The 16,579-nt window shown below is 44.2% G+C and overlaps 1 protein-coding gene across 1 annotated transcript in view; it reads right to left on the reverse strand.

The window, feature by feature from the left end:
* The window catches only part of SEL1L3 (SEL1L family member 3), a 60,044-nt gene that overhangs the window by 26,282 nt on the left and 17,183 nt on the right, over positions 1-16,579 (reverse strand). Inside the window, exons 8-15 of the mRNA XM_090035721.1 lie at positions 16,039-16,171; positions 14,718-14,864; positions 13,738-13,946; positions 10,895-11,074; positions 8,562-8,681; positions 8,199-8,339; positions 7,260-7,322; positions 537-713 (exon numbers count right to left, since the gene is read on the reverse strand). Of these exons, the coding sequence (XP_089891847.1) occupies positions 537-713; positions 7,260-7,322; positions 8,199-8,339; positions 8,562-8,681; positions 10,895-11,074; positions 13,738-13,946; positions 14,718-14,864; positions 16,039-16,171 (1,170 nt within the window). The remainder of the gene's footprint in view (positions 1-536; positions 714-7,259; positions 7,323-8,198; positions 8,340-8,561; positions 8,682-10,894; positions 11,075-13,737; positions 13,947-14,717; positions 14,865-16,038; positions 16,172-16,579) is intronic.

Raw genomic sequence — 16,579 nt, forward strand, 5'->3', positions numbered from 1 at the left:
AATGATTCATACTCTTCATACTCTTGAGGAATTACTCAACCCAGATCCAGCCCCCAGCACTGTGTCATCTGGCCAGTGAGGCTATCCAAGAGTTTAAAAATTTGTCAGAGTGGCACCACTCCCCTATTGCCAAATTTCCCTACAGGCTAGACAGCATGGTTCTGTGCTCTAGACTTGGTGTGCAGTGGGGGGGTGGGGGAAGAGCACGGGGCCCAATCTGGGCATGCAGAGGCTGATCTAGCCTGCGAACCAGCCCCATGCCACCCACAGGCCCAAAAGATTGAATACCACTGAACTACACAGATCAGAGGAACAAACACATTTGAAGCACACATACACATGTTCTCCAGAAGTCTGCATAGTTCCTCTTTTCAAAAGGTGTCCCACTGATTTCCCTGAGACTGTACAGAATAAAGTACTACCCACCACAGCTTAGGGTGTCAGAATCCAGTTCTAAGTGAACGTACCATAGTCAAGATTAAAGCCAAGATGTGTAAACCAAATTCTGTAAGAAATATCACCACATATTTACTCACTTCATTTTTGCCAGGAACTCCAGGGTAAAGCCCAGCTAAATGTAGAACACCAAGGTTATAGGATGCGTCTGGAATGCCCATTTTTTCAGCTTCTAACCAGTATTGGGCTGCTTTTACATAGTTTTGTTTGAAATTATGGTAATACCATCCCAAACCATTTACTGCCTGAGGTAATCCCTGTGGGTGAAAATACAACAGTCCTCAGATCACACAGATTCAGTTGAATTTTGGATCATCTTTTGATATCAACTTGTTCTTTGTGGTCCAGTGCTTTAGAAAGCTATTCTGTACAGCTCCTTGAAAGTTCCCCCAAACTGTGTCACTCAGGGTTTTGTAAAGTCTTATGCAAGTTTCTACTGGTTTCTACTGATTTCCCTTCTTTTCTTCCATGAGGCCTTGTGTGGAAATCAAGTCTCTTCCTGCCAATGCAAAGTAAAAGACATTTCCTTCAGAACCATGGTGGATATTAAGGGAAGGTTCTGCTCAGGAAGCAAGCATGACGACTTGCTGTGCTATGGCTCTGCTCACTATATGCATTCAGGTTTATATCTGTTTGCAACAATAAATTTCTACTGTTTTCTCTTTGCTCTCCCTACAAATCTGACACAGCTGTAAGAGAAAGGGTCTATTCCTGTGCATTATTAGTGCAACTACATGGTATTTACTGAGTTTGCACATGGGTCACTGAAGGTATCCCGTACAGAACACCAGGACGTAACTCTCAAATCTCAAGTTGAATTGTTAGGACTACCAATCAGAACAATATTTTCACTTGTGAATTACTACATTTGTTCTAGAAATAAATGGGAGACAAAAACATGGAAGTTCACAATGCTGTTTTTACTGACCAGCGACATGGTTTAATTGGCCAGTGCAATGCAGGCCGTTTTTAGGAAACACTAAGTATGCCCTCCCACAGCAACTCAGATCTTTTTAGGGCAGTGTCATATACGGTCATTAGGCCTTGTCTTTGCCTCAGTAATTAGGCAGTAAGAAAAGATCTTTTTCTGTTGCAATGTTTTTTATGTCAGCATTGTTTTATTATTTCTTTGCTTAATCTGTTAAATTGTATGATGGCCATGTCTACATAAGCAGTTCAATTACTATACCAACAAACTTGGTTTGATATACTATTCCCTCTTGGGTTTTGAAGGGGCCATGCCAAAAACAGTCATATATGAAGGGTGACTGAGGTCTAAGAAGCTCAGTTCATAAACGCACACCATTTATTTGTTACTATAAATTTTTATCTAAAGGCTGCTGTGCTACAGCACATCATTTCTATCTATAACAGGAAATTTAGACTGTGTAGGATATTTCATAGGCTCTCTAGGGAAGGATTATTTACCTTTCAAATTTCAAGCCAAACCTGACATTTTACTGAACAGAAGATTAACTATTCATCAATGATCTTTCTTTATAGCGCTATAGATCTCTTTATAGAAACAGTGTACTAGAACATATGGTTTAATAATTGAATACAATCAACAGTAACAGAGTTATCTTCAGGTTAGAAATGGTCAGGAATTTGCTTCTGTATATAGCTTGCCAGGACACAAGTTAGCAGGTATTACACTTTGCTGTGGAAGTCAGTCTGTTTACTCAGGATTTTCCTGAGCAGGGATTTGAACACGGGGGGCACGTCTACACGTGCTATTACTGTGCATGAATAAGCTGCAGCCCTTATTGCTCCAGAGTGTATTGCTCCCAGGAGTGCCATTTGAACATGTGCCTGGGAGCAATTAACTCTGGAGCAATAAGCTCTGCAGTTTATTCATGCACAGCACCTGGAGGCAGGTCAGAGCAGCCCCAGCTGGCAGGGGCCCCAGGGGTTAGCCTGCCAGCCTGGGGCTGCTCCCCTGGCTCAGGTATTTACAAGTACTATTCTGCACTGAAATAAATTAGTTTACTTCAGCCTAATAGGGGTGCACATGTAGAGGCAGAGATGTTTACTGAACACCTAACTAATCTACTGGGCAGTAAATGTTAGGGCTGTGCAAAGCTTTGACTTAATATTCAATTTGACAAATATTCAACATATTCAACCTTGAAAAGTGAAAGTCAAGTTGAATAGCTGTTGAATTGAATACCGGAAGTCGAATATTAACAGCGCGGGTCGAATATTCAACTTGCCTATACTGGATTCCCTGTGGGGGGGGGAAAAAAAAGGAAAGTAAGGGGAAAGAGGGGGAGAGGGGGAAGGAGTGCTTTCATGACTGACGTGTGGCTGGCCAGTGACCTGTCAGCATTCTCTGAGGTCCCTTCCAATCCCAGTGCGCTGGGGGAGGGCCAGAGAAAATGCATAAAAGGCAGCAGTTTTTCAGCTCCCCTGCTTTCTGCCTTGGGGTCAGTTTCTGAGCTGCTGGTGTTCTCCAGCACCTCTGCATCAGACCAGGACGGCTGGAAGCCCTGATCTTCAACAGATTCCCTGCTTGCAATGCTAGCAACAGGGATTTCTGAGAACTTGGTACTTTTATTTCATAACTACTTTTCATATTAGTTTACGCTTATATTGGATAGGGTTAGTAGTAGCCTAGGATCTATTCTGTATACAGGAATTTAGCTTATATATATATTTTTATACATCATTCATTCTTTCCACCACACCAATGCTTCTCAATATATTATCTAGACGCACAAACACATTTACATAACATCCAGAAATCTAATCCGTGGCGCACGGCACACTTAGAAGTTCCAGTTTACATATGAAGGAACACATTATGAAGTGGGGTGGAAAGGCAGGTGACCACGCTGGCCAGCCTGCACGAAGGGGAGCAAGGGGGGTTGCAAGCGGGAGAGCTGCAGTTTCTCCCCCCACCAAACTCAAACGCAGCCTCTTTCCTCCCGCTACAAGGGATGAGGCTGCTACAAGCAGTAAAGAGAGGGGAGCAGCAGTGCCACCAGAGCCACTGCCTGTGCCTGAGACTCTCTCATGTCCAGACACAGCAGCCACAACCTCTCCCACCATAACTGCAACCAGCACAGCAGCGCACTCCACCCCTGTGTCACTGTCTATGCTGAGCCTTCCAGCCCCAGAAGAAGAGCTGGTGCTGGATCTGGATCTCAGTGCCCTGGCAAGGGAAGTTCTGGGGAAGGAAGGGGAATGAGTCGAGTTTGTGCTCGACACCCCTCAGGTTTTTTCCTTTCAAGCCATGAGGTCTTTCCCAGAAGGCGCTTCAGAAGGTGCCTCTGTACAGGTGAAGGCAAGCGGCTCAGCTGAGTCCGCTCTTTCTCTTGCTGTGCCTCTGACTGCTGAAGAGGGGGAGAGTTCAGCAGCATCCAGAGATGCACCCGCACGCCAGAGGAAAAGGCCTAGTACTAGCATGGTCTGGGATCATTATGAGCTGGCAGATGATCACGCATTTGCTATCTGCGTGCACTGCCGAGCCAAAATCAGCCGGGGCAAGGGAACAAAGCGCATGACCACCTCGGGGATGTTGAATCATCTCTGCAGGTACCACCCCTTTGCCACAGCCCCCGTCCCCCCACAGCAGAGGCAGAGCACCCTGGAACACTGGGGGCAAAAGGGGCCAGCTGCAAATGCGAGCAAGGTCGCCCAGACCACTGGGGAGATGCTTGCTCTGGATGGCCAGCCCTTCACCTTTGTTGAGTAGCCAGGGTTCAGGCGGCTGCTGGCACTGCTGGCTCCATCTTACCAAGTGCCCGCACACTCCACCTTCAGCAGGACGGTGGTGCCCTTCCTATATGAAGCATGCAGGGAGCTCTTGAGGGAGAAGCTGCACAAGGCAGGTCCGCAGGTGTACACTTCACCTCGGACATCTGGAGCAGGTGGGGTGGAGATCATGCATACCTCTCCCTCACAGGGCACTGGTGTGGCTGGTCAGGTCATCGGTGGGCTCTCCTTCACGCCAAGGTGATGGATGAGTCCCACACAGCAGCAGAGATAAGGGGGGCCATGAACCGCGTGGTGCAGGGGTGGCCGGGTGTTGGGCAGGCCGAGCTCACCCGCGGCTTCATGGTCACCGACAATGGGGCCAATATGGTCAAGGCAGGCCGTGATACCAACTTTGCTGGTATTTGCTGTGTGGCACACAATTTACATCTGATTGCGAGGGATGCCTTGGAGGGGGACAGGGCTGCAGGAGATGGCACCAGCAACACCAGCAGGCTCGTTTCCAGATGCGGGAAGGTGGCAGGCTACTTCCGTGGGAGCATCAAGGGGGGCAAGATGCTGCGGGACAAACAAGCAGAGCTAAATGTCCCACAGCACAGACTCATGCAGGACGTGGAGACTCGGTGGAGCTCCACATACCTGATGCTTGAGAGGCTGGTGGAGCAACAGAAGGCCATCCATGAGCTGGCCTTGCTTGGGGAGCTTGGGATCAGCGGCCCCCTGACCAAAGCTGAGTGGCATGCCATCTCCCAGATCTTGCTGGTCCTCAAGCCCTTCCTTGAGGCCACTGAGACCCTCAGTGCTGCTGATGCTTTCCTCAGCCAGGTGGTCTCCATAGTGAAGGAGCTCCGCAGTGAAAGGGAGAGCTTCCTGGGGGCCAGTGTTCCTGGCTGGGGCAGGATGTGCAGGCACTGGTGAGGTGGCTGAAGGAGAGCCTTAGGAAAAGGCTTGAACCCTTGGGGTCCAACACAGTGCCTATGCTGGCTGCCATCTGTGACCCAAGAGTGAAGGGCACCATATGTGGCAGCAAGACACTGAGTCACTGCAGGGAGGTACTTATTAAGAAAGTGACGGCGGGAAGTGGAACAGGGGGATCCACTGCCCGAGCCCAGGCTGCCATCCACGAGCCAGTCTTCCCCTCCACCACAGGCACTGCCAATATGGGCTAAGGCCATGGCAAGCATTAGGGGGTCCAGATCCACCAGACCCCAGGATCAGGCAGACAGCCCTCACACCACAGTGTCTGCGTATCTTGCCGAGCCTGTGGAGCCCCTGGACTGCGACCCCTTGGCCTATCGGGCAACCCGCAGCCCAATGTGGCCGGATCTGGCCACAGTTGCTCGGGAATACCTGTCCTGTCCACCGACCAGTGTGCCAAGCAAGAGGGTGTTCAACATGGCTGCGAATGTTGAGACACCCCACCGTGCCTGCTTGGATCTCGGTTTGGTGAAGCAGCTGGTGCTCCTCAAGGGGAACCACCCGCTGCCGGGGGTCCCCAAGCGCCAGGTGCAGACGGAGCGAATGCCACCCTCCTCGCTCCATCTGGATCCCGAGTTTTGTCTGTCAGCAGCCTAAGGTGAAGTTTCCCCCAAACCCCTGCACCTATCACTGTGAAAGTTGGCAGGTTTTGTGGGCTCCTCAGGAGCTACCATTTCTGCAAGTTTGAGCTCCCTGTGGCTTTGCACACAGAAGTTACAGGCGGTTTGCTCTCAAGAATTTGGGGTGCAGTTTCTCTGCACCCCCTGAACCTATCTTGTTGAAAGTTGGCAGGCTTTGTAGGCTCCTCAGGAGCTACCAGTCCTGCAAGTTTCATCAAGTTCAGGCAAGAAATGCCAAAGTTAGAGCCAGCTTTGACCTTCCCGAAGCAGCTTGAATATTCGACTGAGCTTTGACCTTGAGTCGAAGCGGATGGCAAATCGAAGCGGGACCTGGTTTAATATTCGACATGGCTGTTGAATCGAATATTACCTGCTTTGCACAGCCCTAGTAAACGTCTCATGTAGATGCACCCTGGGAATCTTGTGTTTTAAAGCAAAGAGAAATGGTGTTCTGAGCTTTATTATTCCTCCCTCTGGTGGTTAGTAATTGAGGATCTACATGCTAGCTAAGGTCAGAAACAAACTGCGAGTGGTTTGAATAGTTTGTTTTACAGCTATAAATGTACCAAACACCTGAGCATTATAAATAAGGGCAAAAGTACATGCATTTTTCATTATGGGCCATATTATGGCATAGTCTCTCTGAGTGTTCTGGGCTGTAAAAGGGAGAAGAGACCCCCTAACCTTGTGTGACTAACCTGGAGTCCTGGGGTTCAGGCATAGAGGAATAAGCAGCTCTGTGCATCATTACTTCCCCATTCCATAGGAGAATGAAAAGTAAGAAGCAGAGATCTTTTTTCAGCTACCTGACTCAGCTAGTGGAGCAGAGCTGGCAGAAGAGGCAATAACCTGCACACAGAGGGAGCTTGTACAATCCCCAAGTGTGACAGGGTTCCTGCCTTAGAGCCACCCTTTGGTTCCTTTGATGCTCTTGAGGTGATGAGCTAAAAAAGTTACCCCTTTTAAAGTACAGACTGCAAAACCTGGTCTGATTCTTAAACCCTCCTTACATTCTCTTTTACACTTCCAATTAACAAGCTCTTATTCAGTATAATGAAATCTCTCAGTCTGATTTCTTGCAAGCAATAGTCATTTCTTTCTCCAGTTGGGTTCTGGTAGATGAGTGTGTACCAGTATCTTCAACTATCAGACCAGCTAGGTAATCCTAATGATAACAGAAAGGGGAAGCTAGAGTAACTGAGTTCTAATCCTGGATCAGTCACTACATGGTTTTGTATAAGTCACTTAACTCTCCACTCCAAATTTAGCTTTGGTGAAAGCAGAAAAAATTCAATTAACTTCAATGGAATTACTGCTTACTCCAGAATCATATCTGATCTTATACACCTCACTTCCCCCTCTGTATAACAATCTTTCCTAACTCATACTGGAGAGAATCAACTATACAGCATTATGGTTAATTATTATAATAAGACTTCAAACTTACAACACTGCACCAATAAACTATTTTTATTACGTGTGTTTTACCTTGGCTGCTGCTTTTTTCATCAGTTCTAAAGCAAGTTTTGTGTTCTTTTTCACACCTTGGCCCTAAATGATAAACATAATTAAATAATATGATACATAATTAAATAATATAAAACATAATTAAATAATTAAAGGATCTACAATATACACTATTCAAAATATACACCTACACATTCAAAAAGCAGTTTTAAGACTTAGATGCTATAGCTTACAAATCATTTTTCAACCTTATAAAAGCAAAGTAAAAAAAGCTGTGTGTATGTCTTTCTAATTTAATATCCTATATTAAGAGAAGCTTAATAACTCACTCATGGAATACCTTTTGAGCTTGGGCTGTCGAATTACAATGGCAATTTTGCTGTCTTAATGTGATAGCGCAATACAGAACTTTTCTTTTATTAAAATATCAGATTGGGTAAAAGGAATGTCCTTGGGATTTACTATTTGTCAGGTGTGTTACTGCTATTCTTCTGTTGCTATAAACCACACTCATTTGCAAGTTCCCTTAAAACCTAGAACTTCCTTTGTGCATATGCACATAACCCATTTCAAAGAATAAAGTTTGGGTCTGTTTCATATCCATAACCACGGTACTACTCTTGTTCATGAAAAAAATCTTCTTTGTCAGTGAAGTCTCAACTGCACAATGGTGCCATCTATTGCATGGGTATGACAACATTAAAATGTCCCAACAGGACAATTATGTTAGGGTTGGGTATTTGACTGGTCCAATGAAGTTGGGTCAATTGACTGGTCAAATATTGGTCAAAAATTGTCAAAAATTCCCAGTAGGTCCAAATAATACAAGAGTATCATCATACTATGCAAGCATAATATATTAATACAGAAAACATACAAACTTCTCTCAATAATCTAAACTCTGAAGCACATTGATCCAATTCTACCAGTTCCAAAATGAAAATATGAAGCAGGACCTACCTTGAATAACACAATGGCATAATCATATATTAATACTGGGTCCTCAGTTTCCAGTGCACCTTTTTGATACCACTCTATTGCTGCTTTGGGATTTTTTGCCACTCCTTGCTGGCCCCAGAAAAGCATCTGTGCCACTCTTTGCTAAAACAAAACAATACAACCGCCAACTTAATTCACATTAACCGTAAATGTAGTACAAGGGCAGATATTAGGAATTACACAGGCATTAGAGGTGTCAGGAAGGGAGTGAAAGGTCTGAGTTTGAGGTGCAAAGGTGAAAGCATTACCATCGAGTTTAAAATTTATTCTTAATCACAAAGAAAAGCAAAACAGGAATTCTGTGTGCTGTGCTGTAGCCCATACCTGTGCCACTGCATTTCCTCTTACTGCTTCATATTTTAACCACATGAAGATATCACCAGTTTCTTTGGTTTGAGATTTTAGTACTTCATCATCCGTTAGCCTAACAGGTTCTACAAGTGCCTGAAAAGAGGGTGAAAAAAGACACAAACAGCAAATTGATCAACATGCTCTTCAAGTGAATACATTGCATGTTTCCTGTTTATGTTGAACATTCTGATAGTCTCTTTATTGGCTAGTTCATTAGGAAACCTCTTTAGCCATTTTAAAACCATTTGCCATTTCTTCATGGCACTGTCAGGCAGACTGCATAGATGCCACTGCCCTGTCTATTAGGTGTATTTTTTTTAAACTTCCTTCTATTGCTACTTTCTGGGTGCTTCTACATTAAATGTTTACTGCAGAGTAGACTAATTAGCGCTACAGTAAATGTTTTGCATCTACACGTGAGGCCCCATTAGACCGCAGGGAACTAATTAACTCTGCAGCAGGGTAGTATGTGTAAATCCTGTCCTTGTACTTGTAAAATACTACCCTGCTATGGAGTTTTTTACTCCACAGCACTGCAAGTGTAAATGCTGATGTGACTAGCTGGGGCACAAGGGTGCTTTAGTGAAGGGGCTGCCTGCCAGCTTGCCCCATGCTGGGGTACTCTTGTGCCCCAGTCAGCCCCTCCACAGCACATTAAGCCAGGCTGGAGTGGCCCCAGGCTGGCAGGCTCACTCCCCAGGCTCCCTGCCAGTCAGGGCTGCTCCGATCCAGCTCAATCTGTTGTGGACCCAGATGCACATGTAAATGCAGCACCTAGAAGCAGTAAACTCTGGAGCAATAAGCGCAGAAGGTTATTGCTTTGCTTTAATGGCACATGCAGACATGCCCCCTGTGTAGTGCCCATGGTGGTAGCAGAAGTAGAAGCATTCGTGCAGATGATGGACTGACTGCTGCTGGAATTTTAATGACTCAACTGTCCAGACCTTCTCTGTATGGATTAAACTGATGTGGTTAAAGTTTTAAAGTTCTCTCCTTTGTTAATATACAGATAATTGTAAAGAAGGGACACTACAGAAATGAAAACTAGTAGAGATGTCTGCAGACACACAAGACATCAAACCAGGATGAGTTTCTTTCAAACAATCAAGCAATACATAATATGCCAGAAGTGAAATTCACAGACCCAAGTTATACGAGAGGCAAGGGTTTTTGGGGGTGATATATTTTACTGGATCACTTGTGTGGTTCCCTTTGTAGTTAACAGGCAGAGTCGGGTGCCTACAAAGGGACTCATAGCACCCACTATGCTAAGTGGTGTGACACCTAAGCTAGCCAATAGGAAACACCAAGTGTTTATTAAAACCTGCTTCTCTTCAGGACTTGGAGTCTCCCCTGTAGGCACAGCTGCAAGAGAGATTCACTACCTGAACCTAATTCCTGGCATCTAAGTTGTTCCTTGGAATATGGGTGACTAGCTGGCTCTTTTTTTTCTTTAGAAATGGGCCCAGATGAGAGAAAGAGATTGGGTCAGGGAGCCAGACATGTGTGAGAGAGCTCTGTTCCAGTTAGAGTGAGGATGAGCTGACCGGCAGCCTAATGATGAGCAGGGTGGGGCAAGGTACTGAAAGCCAAACTCTAGGTATCCAAATGCAGGCTCTCAAATCTTTTTTTGACATCAAGAAATGGCAGACGAAAGAGGAGAGATAAGGGAAACCAGAGTAGGATAATGGGCATAAGGCTTTAGGAAGCACTGCAGCCATCCCTGGAGATGAAGTCCATTACAGTTACAAGATCTGTCTCCTCAGTGGAATTAGGCGCACAGATAGTTATTTTGTGACTCAAAGCAGGTTAGGCAGGAGGTAGGAATCAGATGCTCAGCTCTGCCAAGGTGGTGGCATCTCTGGACGTAAGCAGGAGCAGAATTTTTGGCATGTAAATAAATTTACTGGTGAAAAGTCTGGCATCTATAGGTCACTCAGGCATCCAAGGTGAGTTGTGGATTGCTCCATTGGGCATTGCTGCTTAAATTTTGTCAAAGTTGCATTTTAGGTTCTTACAATTTTTTTTGAATCTGGCCCTTAATTATTCTGTAACTTGGTTTTCCCCTTCTGTGAAATGAGATAGTAATAGCTATGTTGTGTGGAGTTGTGAGGACTAATTAGAGTGTTTGTAAAATACCTGGATGATAAAAAGTTCTGTTTAAATTATTGATTTATTTAACATATATGGTTTCAGCATATTGTTTCAGACACCTTTAATTATTAATATTAAATTATGAATATTATTAAAACATTAAAAACTACTAACATGGAAAATAAATGCAAATACATCTAAAATCTTTTTACCTGATCTTCTTTTATAGTGTGTTGATCAAGAGAAGTCTTTAGTGCAATATCGCTGTAGTAAGCATATGATAGCTCAAAGTCCAGTGGATAGTTATTAATGCCTTGGTAATGTTTATATCCAAGATTCAACCCTGCAAGTCTCTCATTCCTTTGAGCACCAACCAAGCTATACAGCAGCCCCTGCCAAAAAATCAGCAAAGGTAAGCAACAGAGAATTAATAAGACATATGACAAGTTCACTAGCTACAAACCACTCTGTCTTACAGAATATACACAGTGGGAATAGTGCATCCGTCGTGCTGGCTGATGCAGAAGTTATACCTTATAGAATGTATAAGCAAGCAGAATTGTCTCAAAGATCAAGAATGTTGTCTCAAAGCAATTAGGGCTTTTTTTTTTGTTTTGCTTTTTTACATAGAAAGCTATGAAAGAAACTCCACAATTCTTCCCTGTGAGTATTCCTGCTTGTCATTATGCCATCCCTAGAGTGGGTAGGGAATTTGATACATTGCTACTTAATTCAAATTACACACTTTGGACACTAAAAGGCATCAGCTTATATGTGGGGCTCTAAGGCCAGGGTTTTCCATAGCCTTCACGCACTAGTACTAATGGGTGTTTTGCTCCAACTTTAGTGGAAGCATTGGGAACATCTGAAAATGTCACTCTATATCGCTGCCTAGACTAGAAAAATGACCTGGTGCTGAGAACAGTTTTCAGCAAGAGGCTTCCACTGCCCCACTTCAGCTGGTGCTGAAAACAGTCTGGCTACTGCAGATCAAACAAAACCATTTTTCAGCACTGTTACAGAAAACATATCCCACCCCACCCAACTGGTCTCTAGCTGTGCTGAAAACCATTTTGTCCTATATACACTAGCTAGTAAAACCTTCCCAACACTATCTGGAGGACCTGGGAGGTTATGTACTGATAACATCTCTCCCTATCTCTCATCACAATAGGATGTGGCAAGCTTTGCCTCAGATGATTCTCCGTACTGCCAACCCCATCTCCTCTTCTGCTGACTAACATCCAGTCAGCCCCGGCATTCTTTACAGTGCTTTGTGGCCTGCTACCTTTTCATAGTTAATTTCTGTCAGCAATTTATTTAGTGTAAGAGTGATGTTGTAGCTGTGATGGTCCAGAAATTATGTAATTAATTATCCATAGGCTCTGCTCAGCCCTGGCCATGCCACGGGAGGAGAGGAGGGGAGCATCATCTTAGGCCTCCCCCCACCCCCTATCCATCCCGAGCAAAAATAAACTCATCGCCTCTGAACTTAAGGCACGCCCCAAATTAAACATAAGATCAAAATTATATCCCTGTGATTTCTCTTCTGGGTCAAATAATGGCCAGAAGAGGAGAAAGTTATTTGTGTGGAACCCAAGATGCTTACAATAAAATTGCTGAGAGAGGCAAGGATTGCTTAGGGTTATATCTTTTATATCAGGGGGATAAAGTTAGGCAAACTTTCGAATGCATAACATTTGAATGCAAGAATGCGAGACCTGAGGAAAAATGTCTTACATTCAAAAGCTTGTCTAACTTTATCCCAACTACACAGTTGGTCTGATAAAAGATATCACCCTAAGAAATCCTTGCCCCTCTCAGCAATCTCACTGTAAGCATCTTAGGTTCCACACAAATAACTTTCTCCTTTTCTCCCCACCCTGCTGCTCTCTCCCCCAGAGCTCCTCATTGACTGTACCACCATGGCGAGGCACCTCCTGCCCACCCGGCACTAGTGGAGGGCACAACTCTATGGCACTGCCCTTGCTGCTGCCAGGCAGGCAGGGGGTGCTTTGCCATGGCAGTGCGGCTAGCATGGGACACCCAGGGGAAGGGCAGCAGAGTGGGGAGTCCTGAGCCCACAGCAGGCAGCCTGCATCCACCCTTCCCGCCCTGGGAGTGCACACAGTGACACCAAACCCCCCCACAGCTGGGCAGCACCCCCAGGCCCATCCCCTGCCCCACTCCCTCCCTCACTGTGGAGGCCTCAATCTGCCCCCCTCCCCAAAGACTTACCTGCAGGCAGCTGAAGGAGCTGCTCTCCAGTGCTGCCTGGAGCTGTATCCCGGGCCACGTGAGTGCCCATATGCACACGGCACCCCCTGCATCCTGCTCCCTGCAGCCCTGTGTAGGCTGGAACTCTGCCAGCTTGCAAGGGGAAACCTGTTGTTCTCATGTTTTTCCATGGTGAGTGGAAAACCCGGATCCCTGCATGATACTGGGAATCCAAGACAAATGCTGTCCCAGAATCATGCACCCTAGGACCAGGACTTGATGTTCCCATTTCACGGCTGTCCCGCCAAATTAGGGACAGGTGGTCACTGTCTTCTTGAAAGGGGTCAGGGTCCTCAGGCCCCAAAATACTCGGTACCTATGCTTAAGTTTGGAGTTCAGATGCTTATCTGAAGTGTAACCACATTATCAAAAACTTTATGAATGTTTCCCCTCCTTGCCCACTTACAGAACTTCACTCTTGCACAATATAACCTTCACTCCCTCCTTATTCTATGCAACCAGGGGTGACAAATCTGTCCATTCTGCCACTCTGGAACAGCAGAACATAGAAGTCCCTCCACTAGGTTTCACTGTCATTAGTGTCCAAGCATAAGGGGATTCATAAGTACCTGTGACCAGCTGCCCACTAAAGGAGCAAGAAGAAAGGAAAGACATGGATAAGGAAACTATTGTTTAGCACTGAGATGGGACAAACTACCAAAATCTCTCTCATTATTTTTCTCAAATGGACCAAATTTTATCCATTCAACCAATTTTGTAAATTGCTTTTAAAGACAACTAATTTCATTGGGATGATCAGATGCAATGAATAAACTACCTTTATAGGATCCACAGGCACACCGAGTCCCATTTCAAAAATCACTGCAAGGAAATAAGAAGCTCTGTGGTATCCACAGCAGCTGGAATCCATCAAAAAAGGGACTGAGTTGTTCATGGAGCTTAGACCATCAGCTCTGGAGAGATCCTTGGCAACCTTCTCAAATATCTTCTGACCAGTTTCTAAAATTGTATAATTTTTGTCTGATACTAAAAGTACAACAACAAACAATACATAACTAACTGTTATATGTAAAAACAGTTTAAATCAGTTGTCATGTTTTTAACTGTTTCATTTATCCTTCCTTACTGGGTTAGTTCAGCTATCCCTCTTGCCATATGTTTTCACATCAAATGATACTTTACTGATTAAGGCACACCCTGAAATCAAAGAAACGCCTAGAACAGAAATAAGGGTAAATTAAAAATTGGTCCCAGGGGAAAAACATTCAGACACTTGCATAACTGAAATCCATGGAACAGGACTCCATCAGAAGACAGGTCAACATGAACAATGGGCAGAATCTGGTCCAGGGGAACTGTGTTAAAATATGAAACTTGCCCGTCTTTTGCATTACGTCTATCCCATCATGACATAGTAAATTTGTCCTCCATTAAGTTAGGTGATATCAAAATTTAAATCACTGTGACATGTTAAAATTTGAAGCAATACTGGGTGCAGCTACATGAGACACTACATTGCCATAGTGACAAGCTATGGTGAAGTAGCTTGTTGCAACAGCAACATAGCATCAGCAGGCATAGACCATGATGTTAGTGCTACATTGCTTTAGCTGTGAGTTATGTTGCCATAGCTCATTGCTATGGCAACATACCATCTAAAAATAGTGCGCTGCCGGGACTGCACAGTACTAAAGCAAGTACTAAATGACTGCACGGCACCAAATGCGTAGTCAGGGGCATGTGTAGACACGCCAACTGCATAGCAATTCCAGCAAAGCAAGACAAAGTCATGATTACCACTTGATGAACTGAAATCCATCTCTTGCAGCAGCTTGAACAAGCTGTGATATTTCTCCCTTAGAGCCTTCCTCCACATAAAGGCATTGCACTTGGGCTTCTCTCCATATTTGTGGTTCAGGTATGAATAATAGTGTTCTTGTTTACCTAGAGAAAGTGATATATCTAAAAAACATATATCTGAACTAGCTGAATGATGTTCCAAAAATTATTAACACTGGTATATAGGATGGGAAGACGAGAAAGGATCAGTGAAGTGATAATGTTGGTAAGCTCACTTAAAAAAAAGAGATGACTTATTATAACATTTGCCATAGTCTTATTGGGACTTGGTAACAAAATTCCTATTGGGAATATATAATAGTGTTGCAATGATGAGTTTTCCAATACATAACTAGAGCTGGATTGTTATGCTGTTATGAAACAGAATGGATGCAGGGGTAAACATTTTGCCTCTTGCTTCCTTTACATGAGGTACCTATAGAATAGATATTCCAAGCAATCATGAAAATGGTTGGAAATTTTAAAAATATGTATGCAGTGGTGGCTAGTTGCTTTGTTGTATTATAAAATATTTGTGAATTTGATGTTATACTTAGCATAAATTTGTACAGCCAGCTGCAAAAATACTTTTATAGTTCTGGTTAGAGAAAAAAATAGGAGGATTTAAGTGGTATAGTATGTTAGCCTGAAATCATGTTATTGTTCCATTTTGTTTCTCTGTCTTTTTAAAAAATTCAACAATATCACTTCTTTTTATGTAAGTATTCCACAGAATAGGAGCCTTTCTAATAACAAGAAACATGGTTTTAATCAGCCAGCAGCCATGATAATTACAGCAAAAGCAATATTTTTTCCCCTTACTATATACATATCTTATGTATATTGACAAAACAATTATAAAATTACAATGGGCATCTTTACATGTGCTCTGGGGGTGGGAGAGCTTTAATTAGAGGGGCTTTGAGACCTGCTCTAATTAAAGTGCCCTCAGCATCATGTGTATTCAGTGTCCCATACTTCAAAATGGCAGTGGGGGAGCTTTAACTAAAGCTCATTTGACAAGCTTTAGTTAAAGCACCCTGCCGCCATTTTGAAGTGTGGAGATGCTGAATACATGACACATAGAGGCTGTTGGAGCACACTAATCAGCACACTCTAGCAGACTCGATTAATCGGGTTTGCTCCGACACTGTAGTTATAACGTAGAGCAGCATCCCCGCACATCTACAAGCACCCATTCAGTCTCTGTTAAAAATAAAGCAAAGGAGAAGTCAATAACATGCAGCCTGATATTCAGACCTCACAATTCAATACTTACAGTCTTTATGCAGTGTTTGACCTTGCTGTACAATGTGTCCATACCAGGATACTATTTCTTGAATGTCTGCACAGCTCTCATAGTAGAGTTCAATCTGTTCCATAATTTCTGTGTCATAAATAGGGTTAGAAATCTAGACAGAAACAAATTACTATTAAAACAAAATAGTAGTAATTGCAAGATCTATAGCTATTTACATTTTGATAGGAGAAAATTTTGTAGACATTGGCTGTGTACAGACATTCAGCCAAAAGAAATTTCTTAAGGTAGAAAACAGCCGAGGAGCCAAACTACAAGCATTCCTCCAGCCCAGGAGCAAGCAAAATAATCGCCCATGGACTGGATCTGGCTACCAAGGGATTTTATTCAGCCTGCAATGGATCCTTTGGATGCACCCGGCCCAGGCATGGGGGGCAGCCCAGGACATGGTGCATACGGCTGGTCCTACAACTCCCGGGCACGCAGTGGGGCTGCGGCAGCACAGCAGCCAGACTGTCTTCCCATCAGCCCCCACAGCAGTGGTTCCTTTCAGCTGCCGCTG

The sequence above is a fragment of the Crocodylus siamensis genome, chromosome 2, assembly GCF_052110815.1.
Source record: "Crocodylus siamensis isolate JL-2025a chromosome 2, ASM5211081v1, whole genome shotgun sequence".
NCBI classification, from domain to species: domain Eukaryota; kingdom Metazoa; phylum Chordata; order Crocodylia; family Crocodylidae; genus Crocodylus; species Crocodylus siamensis.